Source organism: Parambassis ranga, chromosome 6 (assembly GCF_900634625.1).
Source record: "Parambassis ranga chromosome 6, fParRan2.1, whole genome shotgun sequence".
Taxonomy (NCBI): domain Eukaryota; kingdom Metazoa; phylum Chordata; class Actinopteri; family Ambassidae; genus Parambassis; species Parambassis ranga.
In genome coordinates, this window is record NC_041027.1 from 8657337 (window position 1) to 8673583 (window position 16247).

The window sequence follows — 16247 nt, forward strand, 5'->3', positions numbered from 1 at the left end:
GACTTTCTAAATGGAGATTGACAACTAGCCAAAATCTGACAAGTGTTAACAAAACTAGCACAAAAGCAACATTCTGCAATAAATATTCGGCTTTGTTGGTGTGTCATGGCATGTCATGGTGTGGCAAGCACAGAACCGGCACTGGAAGAGTGCGACCTGCCACAGCTGTATAAGGTAGGTTAATATGTGTTGCTGTGACACGATTTAATATGATTTATTTTTTTCCTGGATGTAAAAAGTAATATTTTATTATCTTTTGACAGACTTTATTGACAGCCTCATGTCTGTCATGTCCCAGCGACCCAATACTCTTTCTGAAAAACACCCTCATGACCTTACAGGAAACTGATAATCTGCAGGATATTGACTGGTATGTAGCTTCATTTTGATGCGACTTTCCTTGAGACGAACACACGGTGGCTCACTTTCTCAAAGTCACGGTGGTTTCTTAAATAGTTTTTTTTAAAACCAATAACCCTTTGGAAATCCTTCCAGGTTATATTTTGTCCTTTCTAATATCTCAGAAATTAGTTTATGGCAGAGTTAGACATTTGCAAATGTCTGTTTAGGTGATTTTGTTTGTATGAATAAACACCTTTCTGCATTTGGTTTTGATGTGAGCTTTCTGTTTAAGGTACAGGTTTGTTGCTGATGCAGAACCATGTCCCGCAACAACCTTTGTAACATGCAGGACTCCCCTGGACACAGACATTATGCACCTAGAAAAATACGAGGTATGGTACTAACAGCATGTGTGTCACAGAAATTTAGGTAAAATCCCAAATTTATGACAAATTATTTCACAATCCCTCCTAGGAAACCTTACATCTGGTCAAGAAAGCCTACTTCTACTACAGGAAAAAATTAACAAGCTCTTACTTCAGGTAGGCCTGCTGTACTTAGTCAGGATCAACACACACACAGAGAGAGAGTTTGGGAGTTGTGACAGGAAATACTCCACAATATACCGGTGAACTAAAATCACTGATTGGAAAAATAACCATGCAACACAAAAACTTAAATGTTGAGTCCTTTACTAAATTAAGTAGCTATGTAGAACACCAGAAACTTGCAAGTGAACACAGACCCTACAAAAAAGAAGAAAATACATCAACATACAGCAATGTTTTAGAGAATAAATATACAGTTAATTAATAATGCTGTCATTGCATGAAGACGTTCTAAGGATTGACCTACAATGGGAAAAATATGTAAAATACATTCAACATTTTTCAATTCTGTCTGGCTCTAGTGCTCACAAATTAGTTTCCCACCTTATTTGATTTTATTTATTAACGCCCTACTACTAACTCTATGCTCTGAATCAGTTCCGTTTGCCCATACCATTTAGTCTCTCACCTTAAAGACTGTTTCTTCATGCCATTTTGCATCCAGGGTTTTGCAGTGGTTTTTCTGGCATAGTGCAAGTTTCCATCAGTCCTCAGTAGCCTTGCTTTATGTCTGCAGGTATAATGTGCATATAAATGGTCTTCAATAGGTGTGCTGTAGTCCTTGTATACTTATTTTTGGATTTAAAATACGCCTTTACAAACAATGGTGACATATTTCTAGCTCTGTGGTGATGAAGGTTGTTTGTGCCTCTACTGTTCCTCCAGTTGACCCACTTCGAAGTGTAATGTTTGGGTGGAGACAGCTTTTCAGAAGGCCAGTAGGCTTTGTTTCTGAGCTTTTTTTGTTGGTTGTATGTAGCTCTGTAGAAGGCCAGCTCTCGTGGCATGCATGTATGGGGAAATGCCTTGCTTTTCTGGTAACAAAAATGAGCTCATGTGGTCTCCTGTTCCATGTGATGTGGTCCCGCTCCACATTGAATCAATGCCATTAGATAGGATATGGTCATTTGGTTCCTTTAAATGAGATACCAGATTTTGATCATAGAAGGCTGATTGGACCTTGTCTTTTGTCTTTCCAATTTGGATGAAGGGATTAACAGAAACTCTCTGGTATCCAAGGTAGTCGATCGGTCTGGTTGAACTGTAAGGTGAGCTGAAAGGCTTCACAGTAAACACCGGGTCCATCTGCCTTGGATGCATCTCTGGTGAAATATCATTAGAAACAGAACCAGTGGATACAGACAGATGGGCAGCAGGGGTATAGTTTATAACCTCTGCTTCTTTGCCAACAGTGGCTTGAGATGTCCAAACTGATTGGGCTTGGCCACTTTCATGTTTGGGCAGATGATTTGGAATGTACAGATGCCCTCTGGGTGCATCAAATGTTTTGCCGTAGAAGTGGTGCTTTTGTGGAGATGGCTCATCAGCTTCAGTGAATCTGTGGAAATCTTTACTCTGCTCAAAACCATTAACTAAATTCCCTGAAACATGTTCTGCATTTGCCAAATTGGAGTGTGGGTATAAAGTAAGCTCTTGGCCCTCATCAGCACTGGAAGGAATGAGACTTGTCCTGGAGTCTTCAGGATCTGGGAAAATGAGGTGTTCATCTAATATTTGGTTGCTGGTCCTCCAAACTCCGTTTTTGCCGCCTTCAACAAGGGCAGTAGTTTCATTTATAAAATTTGACCCATTATATCTGGAAGACTCTCCCACAACATTTTTCATAACTTCCCGAGCAGTTTGAAAATACTGACTGGAGTCAGTTCCTGGTGTTAAGAAGGAGCTCTTCATGATTTTTATAAACGCTTCAAAATGATTGTCAGTTGGAAAACTAACGCCTTTCACATTATTCTTTGCGTATTCTTTTAGTAAAAGGCCAAAGGGATGGTGATTACCAGAGCTTGATAGTCTTGCACAGGACGCATGGAGGCCAAATGTACAGAGTCTGTCTGGCTTTGCACCATGTCTTCATTAGTAACATGGCTGTCGTCTTCATTTTTATGGGAGGTTGGCTCTCCCTGAAGGGAAGCAAAGCTGCTCATAGCTGGTGCCTCTAGCTTGTAGTTTGTTTTTAAAGATTCTCCGGAGTGAGTCTGGCTTGAGGTTTGTGCGGTCTCATCAATATAGTAGCCATGTGCAGTATTGTAACCTATCAGTGAATAAACACATCACATTAAAATTTTATGTTCGGTTATGTAAATGAAGAGCTGAAATTCTTACCATTTTGAGGTGGAAAACAGATGCTGCACCACAACAGAGTGCAAAGCCAAGAACACAGAGCCCTGAAAAACAATTAAAGTTTGAAGGAAAAACAACCAAATTTAGATCGAAATACAATAATAATGTTTTGTTTTTTTTTACCCAAATGGAGGAGCCATGATACTGTGTTCAACCAGATTTCACCCTCAGATGATTACAACTGCCAAGCCAGACAAGAATCCCTTATGCACTTATATCAAGGGAAAGTGGAACTGAGATACTAAAACATCAGATTTGGCTCACACTGCAAATAAGCGATTGAAGGCAGCTGGTGTTGTGTGAAAGCCAGTCGATTTAGACAATGCAGGTTTTTTTGTAAAGCCTGCACTGTGATTGTGACACACATCAGTGTCTGGCTGAGATGTAACTTAAAGCAGGTTTAGAGACTTTCTCTGGAGAGTTGTTAACTAGTGGTGAAAGTTCTATTTCACCAGTCCCCTTTCACCTGCCTATTGTCAGACAATGCAATCTCCACCAATGGCCTTTTGTCCTGTTCCTCACTCTCCTCTCTCAATGTCCTGTCTTAGCTGAGATGGTAATGATAAATTGACATGTGATAGATAATAATTGCAATTAACCCATGAATGTCATTTGACTGTTACTAGTTCCTATCCTACCGAGTTAATGCAGGCCCCTGACAGTCTGCTTGCATACCTGTTCACTGAATTAATCATGAAGTGTTGGCTGACAGGAAGTGGAAAGAGTTCATTGCGCAGAGAAGGAGAGAAACCACAGAGCTGGATCTGAAGCTGGACAAAACAAAGAAACACTTTGAGAGGAAATGCCAGCTGGTTGCATTTACCAAATGGTTGACCTTGGTAAAGTTACTCAAGAAGAAAAAGGGTGGTAGGTGACAACTTCAGTACTATTGAAAACATTATAATGGAGACTATTGCCTTAAATAATGTTACTGTGAGCTATGACTCTCGTTTACATTTATGTAGCCTAAGAAAACTTTCACTGTGGTTAAGAAATGTGTCCAAATTGAAAGTCTTTCCTGAAAATCATTTCTTCCACACCCACTCCTGTGACTCACTTCGTCCCTGAGCACCTTTCACCCACAGACTCCAAGCCTGCTAAAGCTAGAATTGCCTAACCCTAACCCGAACCCTATTTGTATTGTTTTGTAAACTAGTCTGTGTTTTCCCCCAAATGCAGAAATACACATTTATTCTGTTTAATTTCAATGTAGCTGCCATTAAGAAACTTGAGACACTTGTAAACGCTCGCCGCCTGAAGCGCATCATAGGGGCATGGCGTGTTGTTACAAAGGACTCAATAAGGACCAAAGAGTACTTTAAGGTATGACTTTATCTTGACACCTTAAAACTAAAGTGAATGTGATTTACTTTCTTCTAGTTTGTGTGTTTATATTACTTTCCATATTCCAACTTGCAGAAGTTGGAAATGAGTACCAACGAAGAACAGCAGACCGAAGGACATGATGGACTCTCTGTGCTCCCTAGCAGCCTCCTATTGAAGGTAATTCTTCTTGCAGAACACAGCATTCTTGTGTGTGATTAGGAGGTGATACCCCTGGTTTAAAGCTGCAGCAGCTCTGTTCTTTAAGCACTGAGATCATATCTATTATGTAACACTTAAAGTGGGCTCTACTCTAAACATGCAACCAGTCTCTTTGAGGGTACTTGATTAAAGACAGTTGCAGCTTTAGTATACATACAGTGTGCGGTATATACAATGCACTGTATACCTTTATATAACTGTAACTTTTAAGAAGTCATGTCAGGGACTCTGCTTGTCCTTTGGTCTCACATTTGCTGGCAAAGTAAGAGCAGTTATGGCTGTGTTTGCTCTGGTGTCTCTGTCCTCCACCTCTCTGGATAAATAGTGTTCTTGCATTGACTATGTTTGGAGACAGATGCTGCTTGTTCACATCACGCTGCCTTAAAAAGCGACAGTGGTACCAGTGAACCCTGCTGCATGCCAACAGCTGGTTATGTATTGTTAAAACCATCATAGCACAATATAAATCAAACAATTAGTTTAAAGGAATTAGTGTTATAGCTTTAATCTGTTGCTGCCTGTATTGTATCATTTAGCATCGAGGTTGCTGTTGTTTTTTGTTAAATAGCACTGAAATGAAATTCAAATACTAGTAACTGATATTTCTGAACACAATGTGTATAAACTGGCCTTTTAAATTAGATTCTTTGTCATCTTTTCATTTGTATGATTGGTTGTATTTCCTCAGATCTTTCAGTATTTAGAGCTACGAGACCGGCTGACTTGTGCTGAGGTGTGTTGCACGTGGAAAACTGTTGTCCATTCGAGCACATTGTGGAGTCAGGTCTGTATGGGAAAAAAATCTTGTATTTAGTTTATGAAAGTTATACTTAAATCAGGAGAAAAACTGCTTTATTTTTGTCTTATTAGATCAACGTCTCTGTGGGGAAAGACTGGATAACAGACAGTACAATGAAACATATACTGCAGAGCTACCGCCCATTTGTGACCCATCTCAACCTAAGTGGCTGCACATCCCTCACATGGTCCAGCCTGAAATACATGAGTGAGTTTCATGTGTTCTCCTTTATTATGACCAAAACCAGTCAGTAGTATTAGCAACCAACATTTTATATTTTGTTTTGAAAGACATCACTGGAAAAAAAAGAACAAAAGTAGTTCTCCCCCGATGCAGACTAATCACAATATTAAAGGCAGTTAACAAGGAAAAAAAGGAAAAGTCTATTCATCTGAGTTAGGACAGCCTGAAGATCTGATATTTTTGTGGCTGTCTCAAATGGCTTGGCTCCAGCTCCTCCTCCAGCTCTCCTTGTACTTCCATTGGTGTGTTCCAAAGTTCGGGGTCTGTTTCCTCCTGGTCTATTCTGTTGTGCTGTCTATCTTTTGGACATGCTCTGTTGTAGGAATGCACATACTCCTCCACACTCTCCCCAGTATGCTGAGGAGGAGAGTGACACAGCAGGCCTGCGTGCCTTACCCCTGGGTGCAGATGTATCCAGTACACCATGTAGTGGATGCTGAAAAAGAGGCCAGTTCAGTATTCAGCATTTTTCTTACAAAAATCATGTAAAGACTTGAGCAGAAAAACCTACCTGTAGTCACACACCCAGGGGTTTCCTCCCAGTTTTAGCTGTGACAGGAAGTAGAGGTCTTCGAGAACCCCATAATGAATAAACTGCAGGCTGTTGTCTGATAAGTCTAGCTCACGGAGGTGCAAGAGCCCATTCAGCGAACCTGGAAGAGGAAGTAGAGCATTTTATGTACAATTATGTACAACCATAAACAGAAAGGCCAGCTGTAACCCATGTAGTTTAGATGAAAGAAATACTGTATACATGAAGATGGAAGAAATGTGTCTTGCTATATCTTTGAAGAGGAACAATGGGACACAGAATTCAGCAGCAATGGTGTATAACCTTACTTAATATTCTGACTCATATGTTATATATCACAAAAGGAAAAACACACACCTACGATATTACAAATACTTTAACATGCTCTTGTGGTTTTATACACGTGCAGAAATAATAACCTGTGTCAATGTCCTCCATCTTGTTATTACTCAGATTAAGGATTCTGAGGCTCCGTGCTCCTTGGAAGTCTCTGGCTTTGAGATGACGAATCAAATTATGGGATAGATCAATGTGAACAACATCCTCTGGGATATTTGTGGGCACTTCAGTTAGACCTAAAAAGACATAAAGAAAGGGGTTTCTTACTTACAGTAATATATTATCTACCATCTAGCATAGCTTTGCATCATTTTCTTTCTCAATTCATGAATTTAACACTAAAGTCCAGGCCTCCCGACAGTACCTTAGTAATACATTGTTTGATTTAGTTTATTTTTTGGCAAAATTGACATGCTGCTGGATGTTTAATGGATGTATTTTCACATATTAGACAAATGTTATTTCTATTCTCCAAGTTATTAAAATGACAAATGACCATGTGGTGCTATCAATCAAAGGTTCCGAAAGCAAGTGACATAATACTAAAAAAAAACACATGGCTGACCAGATGTCCGGGGCTTTCCCTGAACATTTTTCTGAGAAGTGAAAGTTTAGCCGTTCCACTCATGCAACTTTTGAATCATGAGCATACACACTTTGATAGTCACAGGTATTTTTCCTCAATCCGCTGTTACATAAGACACATATGTTACTCGAGACACAGTGAGGCACAGCGTAGGGTAGAGTTAATCAGACTGTTTACAGAATGAAAGCTGATGCTGATTGTGAGCTTGCCTCGGTTACTGCAGTCCATCCGGATTTGGGGGAAAATGTAGGTGTGGCAGAGTGTTGTAGCATCTTGTTTGCCACGAATTGAACTGGGCTCTATTGGCTGTGTGGGATCTGTTTCTTTATCCTTCGGGTCGCTGACTGGGTCTGGTTCTTTACAGAGCAATTCAGGATCAACATGCTTCAGCTTCCTGTTCTTTAGCCTGACAGGTTCTGCACACCTAGCAGGGGACATGTGTACTCAGTTACCATTTGTTATTCTGAGACTCAATGATGATTTACACCAGAGCAATGTGCTTTTGGAAGAATCTCTTACCTGGCATGATTTCCTAGATTACGGTTGCTTGGGACTTGAACAGTGCGTATGAGGCTATCCATTAGGCAGACACAATTCCAGGGATTATCATATAAACGTAAGTATCGAAGGTTTGGCATGGAAATGAGAGCCTCCTCACTAAGAGTTGCCAGGCGGTTGTGCTGCAGCAGCAGGGTTGTAAGTTGTGTCAGACCCACAAAGGCCCCATCTGCCACAAGAGAGATCTGGTTCTGCTGCAGGTCCAGGCTGATTAAACTCTCATATCCAATGAAGGCTCCATCACGAAGAACTTTGATCCGGTTTTGGGCTAAAAGCAGGTGCTTGGGTTTTTGGGACCAAGTGTTTGAGATAGGAATGGAGGTGAGACGTCTCTCCTGACAATCGACAAAGAATTCTCCAGAGTCTGTCAGCTCTGAACAGTTCTGTGGCACAAGCTTGGGGAAGCCTGATCGGCTGTGACGCCCAGCACTTCTTACCCTGAGAGTATGCAAACACAGCAATCATTAGTCTATGAAAAATGGATGATACATGTTAGCCTCAAGTAAAGCCATACCTGTCTCTTCTAAGTTTGTGCCTTGCTCCTCTGAGACCTCTGCCCTTTCCTGGTTTTTTCATCTCAGTGGATGGGAGCAGCAGGAGGAGCAGGAAAGCTAAGAGGAGGGGGGTAATCACATGCATCTTGAGCCCTGCAGGGGTTGTCTTTTCAGTAAGAAGATCTAGAAATAAATCAGGAGGTTTGTGATGAAAGTCATATGGCTTTTAAACCAGTGCATTACGTCAAAGGGCAACAGGGATATTGTTAACAGAAGAAAGCTGCTGTCTAGAGGTAGCAGATTATGTAAAAGATGTGAGCTTTCCAGGAATGAACAAAATATACAGCCCCAAAAGATTTAGAATACCATAACATGTCTTATTTTTTACATTTCAATATGTAGTCCACATAGTGTAACTAGTCACATCTCAGTTGTTGTCTTTTCCATTTAAGGTGAGTGCAGAAATCTCCAGGAGCTTAACGTGTCCGAGTGCTTTAATGTGACGGTAAGTAAAACATAGTTTGAAGCGTTGTTTCATAAATATAGAGGAAATAAAAAGCCTTGTCCTACATAAAATTAAATAACTAGTTTATATTTTTGCTGACTGTTTCTTGATGCACAGTATACCATCTCATAACTTAAGGTAATGTTTGAATCTGCTCTTTAACAGGATATGATGGTACAGAACATAACTAAGGGCTGCTCCTGCCTGCTCTACCTCAATCTGTCCTGCACACTCATAACAAACGCAACTCTTAAAGTGCTGTCCAGGTAAGATTCAGATTTGTGCTACAAACATTGGTTCAACTTTGAACTCACATTCTCTATGTCATGCTCACTAGACACTAGACTAGTTCATTGCTTCCCAATGCTGGCTTGTTATTGCTGTTATTGTGCTGTTGATAATTTAGCATGCAAGTTGTATAGTGATGTTGGTTCACTGTCAGAGAATTTACAAAAAAAAACTTACTTTGGGAAGAATATGCTGTTATATCTAAAACTTTTGTCGAACAGGAACTGTCACAACCTTCAGTCCCTGAGTCTGGCCTACTGCTGCAGAATCACAGATAAAGGGTTTCTCTACCTGACCACAGGGAAAGGCTGCCGCAGTCTCATCCACCTCAACGTGTCTGGCTGTACTCAGGTCGGTTGCTCCAGTCGAACTTCAGTTGTGGTGGTAAACACAGCTTTCTGCACAGACCCAGTCTCTTCTTTCCGTTTGCACGTGCTGTTATTCCTGGCTCTTGCACCTGTGTTTGCAGTCAGTAAGAGCTCATAGCGAATGGACAGGGAGAGTAAAAAGGCAGCTGTGGCGGAGTAGAGGGTTGGGTTTATACATTCAGCTCTGGCCCACCCACTCACCATGTGTACACCCTGTAACGTAACATGCCTACCACAATAAGTAAAACACACTTGGCTCTGGGAATGTGTTTTTGCTTGGTTCCAGATGGTTCAGCTTTATGTGTTCCTAAAAACGGAAGAAAACTGCATCCACAAGGATGATTCAGATTTTTCCTCTCTCTCCTCTAGATAACAGTAAGCGGGTTCAAAAATATGTCTGTGGGATGCCCTTTACTCAAAGAGATTGTGATCAATGACATGCCCACACTGTCAGATAGTTGTGTCTTGGTAAGTGTCTAAACACTCACATATCACTCATCTGGAAAAGTTTAACATTTATACACAAAATAAGGACTACCTCTTGCATGATTTTTGCCCTCACACCCTTAATCCATTGCAGCTGAGAGACGTTTTGCATTTTACTTTCCTCTTACAGGCACTACTCTCCAAATGTCGCAGTCTGTCTGCCATTTCTCTCTTGGATGCTCCTCATCTTTCCGACATCGCGTTGACAGCCATTGCTGAAGCAGCCAAACTGCAGTCTTTCAGTACAGAGGGTGAGATCATTTTTAGCCTTATTTCCACAATCACTGATTAAGTCTGTTCTTACAAACCATGTGTACATTAGGCAACAACCAACTAACAGACGCGAGCTGGACAGCCCTGTGCAGCAGCTCAGAAGGTCTCCACAGGCTCCATGCTGCAGAATGTCCTAGAATGACTGATGCCAGCCTCAAATCTTTGGCCAGCCTCAGAAACCTTGAATACCTGGACATCTCACTGTGCAACAGGTCTGTACCGATGGGCTTAGAGTCTATGCACTTTCATTACATTTCTTCATATGTAATGTGTTTTTATTTCAGGGTGAGTGATGTTGGGATACAGTACTTGACTAATGGCTCCTCAGCCACTAAATTGCAAGAACTGAACATCAGTTGCATTCACATCACTGACATCTCCGTCATGAGGATTGCACAAAGGTACTGACTTTACTCACAGTTCTATTAGGTTATATATACTTTTAATTCTACACCATAACTATTAATTGCTGAATCTAAACATGACCTTTAGTTTAAAGTATTGCTATTTTATTTGTGTATTTATTTGTGTAAGTTTCAGATAATACTCAATCGCAAAAACAAAAAAACGAATGTGAAAACTCTGTAAACTCTTTCAGTGTAACTGGATGTTAAAGATTAATGGCATTGTGCTCAGTTGAGCTGCAAAATATGTCAGTGGTACAGAGTATATTTCTATGCAGAGAAATGTTTTAGTATAAAAAATAAACAGAAATGTATGACTATTATCTCCAAACCTCTGCAGCACATAAAACAATCCAGATGAATAAACAGTACAACCAAGGTTGTGGCTGGCACTCCACACAATGTCTCCACTTTATTGTAATTTGTGTATAAAGTTTCATGCAGCATTTTTTGTATTCTACACTGTTTGTCAGGTTATGTACACTGTACCATCTAAATCTGAGTCACTGTAAGCATCTGACTGACGTAGCTGTGGGGTGGTTGAGTGGCAGCTCAATCTGCTCTCTTGACATCAGTGGTTGCAACATACATGATAAGGTACAGCACTTTTTGGATGTTTTTGCCTTCACACAGCTCTTACTGTTGTGGAGAGCAGTCTGTAACTTGATATTTCTGTTTCTAGGGGCTGGATGCTCTCGTAGGAGTTAACTTGAAGAAATTAGTTCTTGCAGAGTGCATCTATGTGACAGACATTGGCATAGAGGTATACATTTATCTCACTCAGCAAAGTGTTTTAGAGGATGCATGTTTATTTTTTAATTCAGTGTTTGCCAGTACTGTGCTATGGATAGCAAATGCTCTCATACGCAAACATTTTTCTAGAAACATGTTTTTCACAACCAGATGTCAATACAGTAAAATGTTATCACACGTTTCTTTCATTTTCCTTATTTCTGACATTGGGCAGAAACTGTGCAAGAACGTGAGAGACCTGGAACATGTTGATGTTTCTCACTGTAAAGCTCTGTCAGACGAGGCCATGAGATCGTTTTCATTTTACTGCAGAGATCTAGTCACAATGCGGATGTCAGGTTGTCCCAAGGTACACAATACACATACAACTGAAGCCATTAAATCAAGCTAAAGACTGTCCCCCTGGTCAATTCAAGTGTGTTTTTCAACTTCCACAGATGACAGATGTGGCTGTGCAGTATCTGACGAGTGGATCTCATTACCTGCGAGACCTGGATGTGAGCGGCTGTGTTCTCCTCACAGATCGCACAATTCGATACCTAGAAATAGTTTGTCCTCCTCTCAGGTCCATCACAATGGCGTGCTGCAGCGGCATCTCTAGGTACAGCACTAACACATAGAAGAACAACACTGCCAAGGTCCTGCATTGAACAATGTGTATGTGTTCCCCCAGGACAGCCGCCTTAAAGCTACAGTCACGAGTGTCATACTGGGAGCACAGCAGTGATGACCCTCTGTGCTGGTTTGCATAAAATGTGGGCATCAGGGCAACAGGACATCCAATCACATGACCCATCAAGAAGACTAATAATACTTAGAAAGTGGTGGAGCAGCCGTCTCTGATGACAACTGCAGCAAGTACGGTACACAAAAAATATCTTGAATCCCAATCCTCCTGATTTCTGCTCTGCCACAGCCTCACTGACACATTTTAACTCCTGACAGTGGAATCTCCTGTGCTGCGGGGTTGTTTTTGATACTGCACATCACATTTACACACTTACGCATAAATGGATACACATTGATTTTTGGGCCTGCTGTGCTGGTGGAAGAACTCTTGTACCAGTGAATTGAAGTAATTTGTTTTGCTATGACCTTTTTACATGACAGTTGATTTTAGGTCCTGTATATTTTTCTGTCACTTCCACCTTACACAGTGCACATAAAATTACTTGTTTTTCACATATTTGGTTTTTATCTTTTCACTTGCATTTTTCATGCTTATTTAAATTCAAAGTTGTTATAACTTGAAAGGTTGTTTCACAACAATGTGACCGCATAACCCAGCACTGCTGTACACATCCCAACCTCAACAGGGTATCTGCAGTGGAGAACAGAATATACAGTGATTTCTAACATTCAGAAACATTTGAAAATCACTATAGATTATTTGGAATTTATATTGACATACAGTATACTTTGAGCACTGATTTAAATAATAATGAAAAATAAATTAACATTCAGTCTTGAGGAGCTGCAGTAGGTGCAGTGTTTTTTTTTAGTCCAGTGCAGTGATGCAGCATGATAATTTGTTCCACTCAGCCTCCAAGCCTCAGGGACTCAAACCAGCTCTGTGTGCTCAGTCTGACGGAGCCTCTGTCTGCCTGAGCTTTAACCCACTGGTCAACTGGAGACTTGCCATTCATATAACCTAAAAGAAGATAAGGCAGAAATGTTCTGTTTACTTATTGGAGTTAACTAAAGTGGTACAGTGACATAATCAAAAATATCTGCTCACCAGTAAGTGTGGTATGACCCTCAGTGATGTTGTTTTCTACTCCCTGCAAATCAACCTCTGGGCTGACATCAACCGATGCTCCACACAGCTTCACCCCAGCTGTTAATGTGGATGGGACACGCACACTAACGGCGCCTATGTTAACACACAGAATGAAGGATAAGTTAACAAAGTTACAGTAGAGCAGTACACAGGAAGGAAATCTGAAGCTCCTAAGGTGAATGTTTTTATATGGTGTTTACCTTCCTGACTGTGAAGTTCAGCACTGCCACCATCTCCCACATAGACATCAATGCCACCACTGTGAGAAGAAACCTTCAGGAAACTATTGGAACCATCTGCAAAAGCAAAGCCAGCCTCAGAAGTTGTGTTTTTACCAGTCACTGATGGATACCATACGTATGTCACAGTGCTTACTTACCTATGACTGTTTCTCCGGACACATTCTTCACAGTAGTGGTGCCTTTCAATCAATAAAAACACAAAGCCAAGATGAACTAAAGCCATAACTAGCTATCAGTTTTAACTACTGGCAAATGTATCTGTTTCAATAAGACTGTAAACACCTTAACAAGGACAACCTGTCATTGACTGTATCGCAAACCTGCATCACTGGAATTAACAACATAATAGTTTCCATGTTTTCTGAGAGGAGAGGCTCAACTGTATCAGGAACACATTAAAATTCTATGTGGATGACACATTCGCTTTGCTTCACATTACAGGGCTGTTTTGTCTTCATGCTTTAATATCCACCTCAAAGAATTAGTCTTCTTACAGATAATTAGTTTTATAGTTCTTTCAAAACACATAAATTGCTAACACATTGCGGGTAAATCAACTCTGGATCCGAGCCAGGAATTCCTGACGTACCAAGGCCCTGCCTTATACCAAGCCATTTAATAAAAGGCAGCTGTGACCCTAAATGTACTTACTGTAAGTATTCAAAGCAACAGACGAGCAACAGTTAGTATGAGTAGCAGTGTTGGGTGTTATAGAGCAATAAGTTAAAGATCAGTTGTTGGTACCTGAAATATTAAGTGAAGAAATATGTATGTGCACATATTTCCACCATTATTTGTTGCCTATGTGATTTCTTTTAAAATTAGATTTAAATCAATTTAAATATAGGCGTTTTGTAGTTGAAGCTTTGTCTTTTTAATATCTTTGAAGATTATTTAAACAGAAGACAGTATGTCCCTCTGCACACTTGGATGGATTTTGGTACCCTTTTAATTATTTAATTATTTTTATTTAATTTCATTTCTCTTTCGATTAAAGGTTTTAACCACAAAACTAACCCAGACCATGGAGAATCAAATCAAAAACCTGAATAATATTGGCATCCCCTCCAAGAAAAAAATGGATATGACTGCTGTCTAACATTGCAAATGTGCAGAAGTGAAGTTTTTAAACACTTATAGTAAAGATGAGGATACAAACATCAGCACGGAGAGCACTGGAAGCTGCTGTTTGCTCACCGTGTACATGCCCCAGTTCTATTTTTCCAGAACACGACGAGACACAGCTGGACTCAGCATAAATGGCTTTGACCTTCAAAGGACCATGTTCTGTTGAAACATTCATGGTGGTGCCCTGGAGTTTCTTGATGTCCACTGCCTGTAAATAAGCCACTGATCACTGCTCAGATATTTACAGCTTAAATTCTTAAATATGATTTTTTTTTTAATTCATCAAGCTGCTGCTGCCCCCTAATGACAGCAGAGTATAACACAAAGATGTCCTTACACTGTCTCCATGTGTGCTGATGTCCACGTTGCCATGGATTGTGCCAACTCCTGTAACATGTCCTCCATCAGACTGGACCTCAACCTGGTGACTCTGAGAAATGACAAACAAGAGTGACAGAACCAGGAGTCATTTCCTAGGAGTTGAGGAGAGCAGCAAACATTCAAAGCTCTAAAACACACAGCTCCCACACAAACATTAGGCAGCAACAACTTGAGACAACAATGATAACAGATCAATAGACTTTCTATTTTCTTCATTAAGCATGTTGACAGCACTCACCTTTACAGAGTGCAGTACACAGCTGCCCTTCTCTGTCTGCACCTTACAGATGTCACACTCCATTTTTCTTACTTGCACACTGCCTTGTCCCTGAGCAGTGATGAAGAGATCTGACAAAAAAGACAAGTTATTCAAGGACAGTAGCGGACAGTGTTCTCAGTAGCCTAGTGCTGTTCTCTGATCACTTAATTTAAGAAAATCTGGGGTGTATTCCAGCTATAGGTCTAATCCAGGAGACACTCACTGCTCTTGATAGGTGCAGCCACTTCAATAGACACGTCGCTGTTCACTTTCTCAGCAGAGATCATTAGTTCTTTGCTCTGTTCATCATAGTGGACCTGTAAGTGGTCCAGACCGAACCCCTGCTCGCTCTCTCCACCGTGGACAGTGATGAAGGCTCGGTCAGCCTCGGGGTAGGTGTGCGGGTCCAGCGGACTAATGGAGATGCTGCAACCTAGCTGTGCCCGCACCGTAGTGAAGGGACTCACGGCCAGAGCCCACTGCCTCAAAGGCAGCCTCACCTCTCCATGCGGCGCAGACGTCCTGGAGGAAGAGACTGAAAAGAGCCGGAAACTGTGCAGAGGACACCAGGGGCTGGTTAAAACCGTCCTGGAGCTGACTGCGAGGGACCAGCAGCGGAGGAGACCGGCCGATCCCCGCTGACCTGCTGAGCTCCAAAACATGTCAATCACTTCACCTCACAGTTAAACAGCTCATCTACACTGTACAATGCTTCCCTAAACACAAACTACAGTCATTTAATCAACATGGACCGCTACATCCAGCCACAAATCTGAGGTACAACATCCTGTATGATGTTTCAAACTAAAAGCCTCATTAAATTTACTGTATCCAGTTTGGAACGTCTTTTTTTCCGCAGCGTGTGTCTTTATTTTGAAAGCCATCATCCACTTCCGCTATTACGTCACTTCACTCTAACAAACTTGACAGGCCCGAGGTTTAACGTTGTGTAAACTTTTACGGACCGCCCTTCCACCAGTCTTTGCCCAATCACTATTAGGACAAGTTGCAGCTGACGTCGGTCCTGCCGAAAAGACTTCTGGGACTTTGAGTCCGGAGATTTCTCTGTGTGTAAAGTCGCCAGTGAGAAAAATCTGTGGATTTCCACTGATGTGACTTGTTGTTATTGACTATAAAATGTATTAATTTATTGTTTCGTAATGAGGTTTACAGAGAACAAAAAGAGATGAGGACG

General features: G+C 41.0%; 3 protein-coding genes and 1 long non-coding RNA gene across 4 annotated transcripts; 1 reads left to right on the forward strand and 3 right to left on the reverse strand.

Moving 5' to 3' along the window:
* The first annotated feature begins 71 nt into the window (after nt 1-71).
* fbxl13 (F-box and leucine-rich repeat protein 13) lies at nt 72-12014 on the forward strand. The gene is made up of 20 exons (XM_028408762.1): nt 72-174; nt 264-370; nt 635-734; nt 3860-3956; nt 4303-4412; nt 4509-4592; nt 5323-5418; nt 5505-5640; nt 8638-8690; nt 8856-8956; nt 9200-9329; nt 9716-9814; nt 9963-10083; nt 10155-10317; nt 10390-10506; nt 10983-11106; nt 11192-11272; nt 11477-11611; nt 11700-11863; nt 11936-12014. The coding sequence occupies exons 1-20, from the start codon at nt 106-108 to the stop codon at nt 12012-12014; spliced, it is 2166 nt and encodes a 721-aa protein (XP_028264563.1). The 5' UTR covers nt 72-105.
* On the reverse strand, nt 2901-3294 carry LOC114437054 (uncharacterized). Its single transcript, XR_003670872.1, has 3 exons — nt 3213-3294; nt 3072-3133; nt 2901-3000 (listed from the first exon to the last, which is right to left on the reverse strand). It is a non-coding gene; the product is annotated as an uncharacterized LOC114437054 (long non-coding RNA).
* On the reverse strand, nt 5470-9480 carry LOC114437043 (leucine-rich repeat-containing protein 17-like). The gene is made up of 7 exons (XM_028407410.1): nt 9270-9480; nt 8206-8368; nt 7653-8129; nt 7343-7557; nt 6628-6783; nt 6188-6329; nt 5470-6112 (listed from the first exon to the last, which is right to left on the reverse strand). The coding sequence occupies exons 2-7, from the start codon at nt 8328-8330 to the stop codon at nt 5830-5832; spliced, it is 1398 nt and encodes a 465-aa protein (XP_028263211.1). The 5' UTR covers nt 8331-8368; nt 9270-9480; the 3' UTR covers nt 5470-5829.
* fam185a (family with sequence similarity 185 member A) lies at nt 11299-15823 on the reverse strand. The gene is made up of 8 exons (XM_028407419.1): nt 15276-15823; nt 15032-15141; nt 14750-14842; nt 14482-14620; nt 13422-13463; nt 13243-13338; nt 13001-13135; nt 11299-12913 (listed from the first exon to the last, which is right to left on the reverse strand). Exons 1-8 carry the CDS (start codon nt 15712-15714, stop codon nt 12801-12803), a joined length of 1167 nt encoding a protein of 388 aa, XP_028263220.1. The 5' UTR covers nt 15715-15823; the 3' UTR covers nt 11299-12800.
* Nucleotides 15824-16247: the final 424 nt, after the last annotated feature.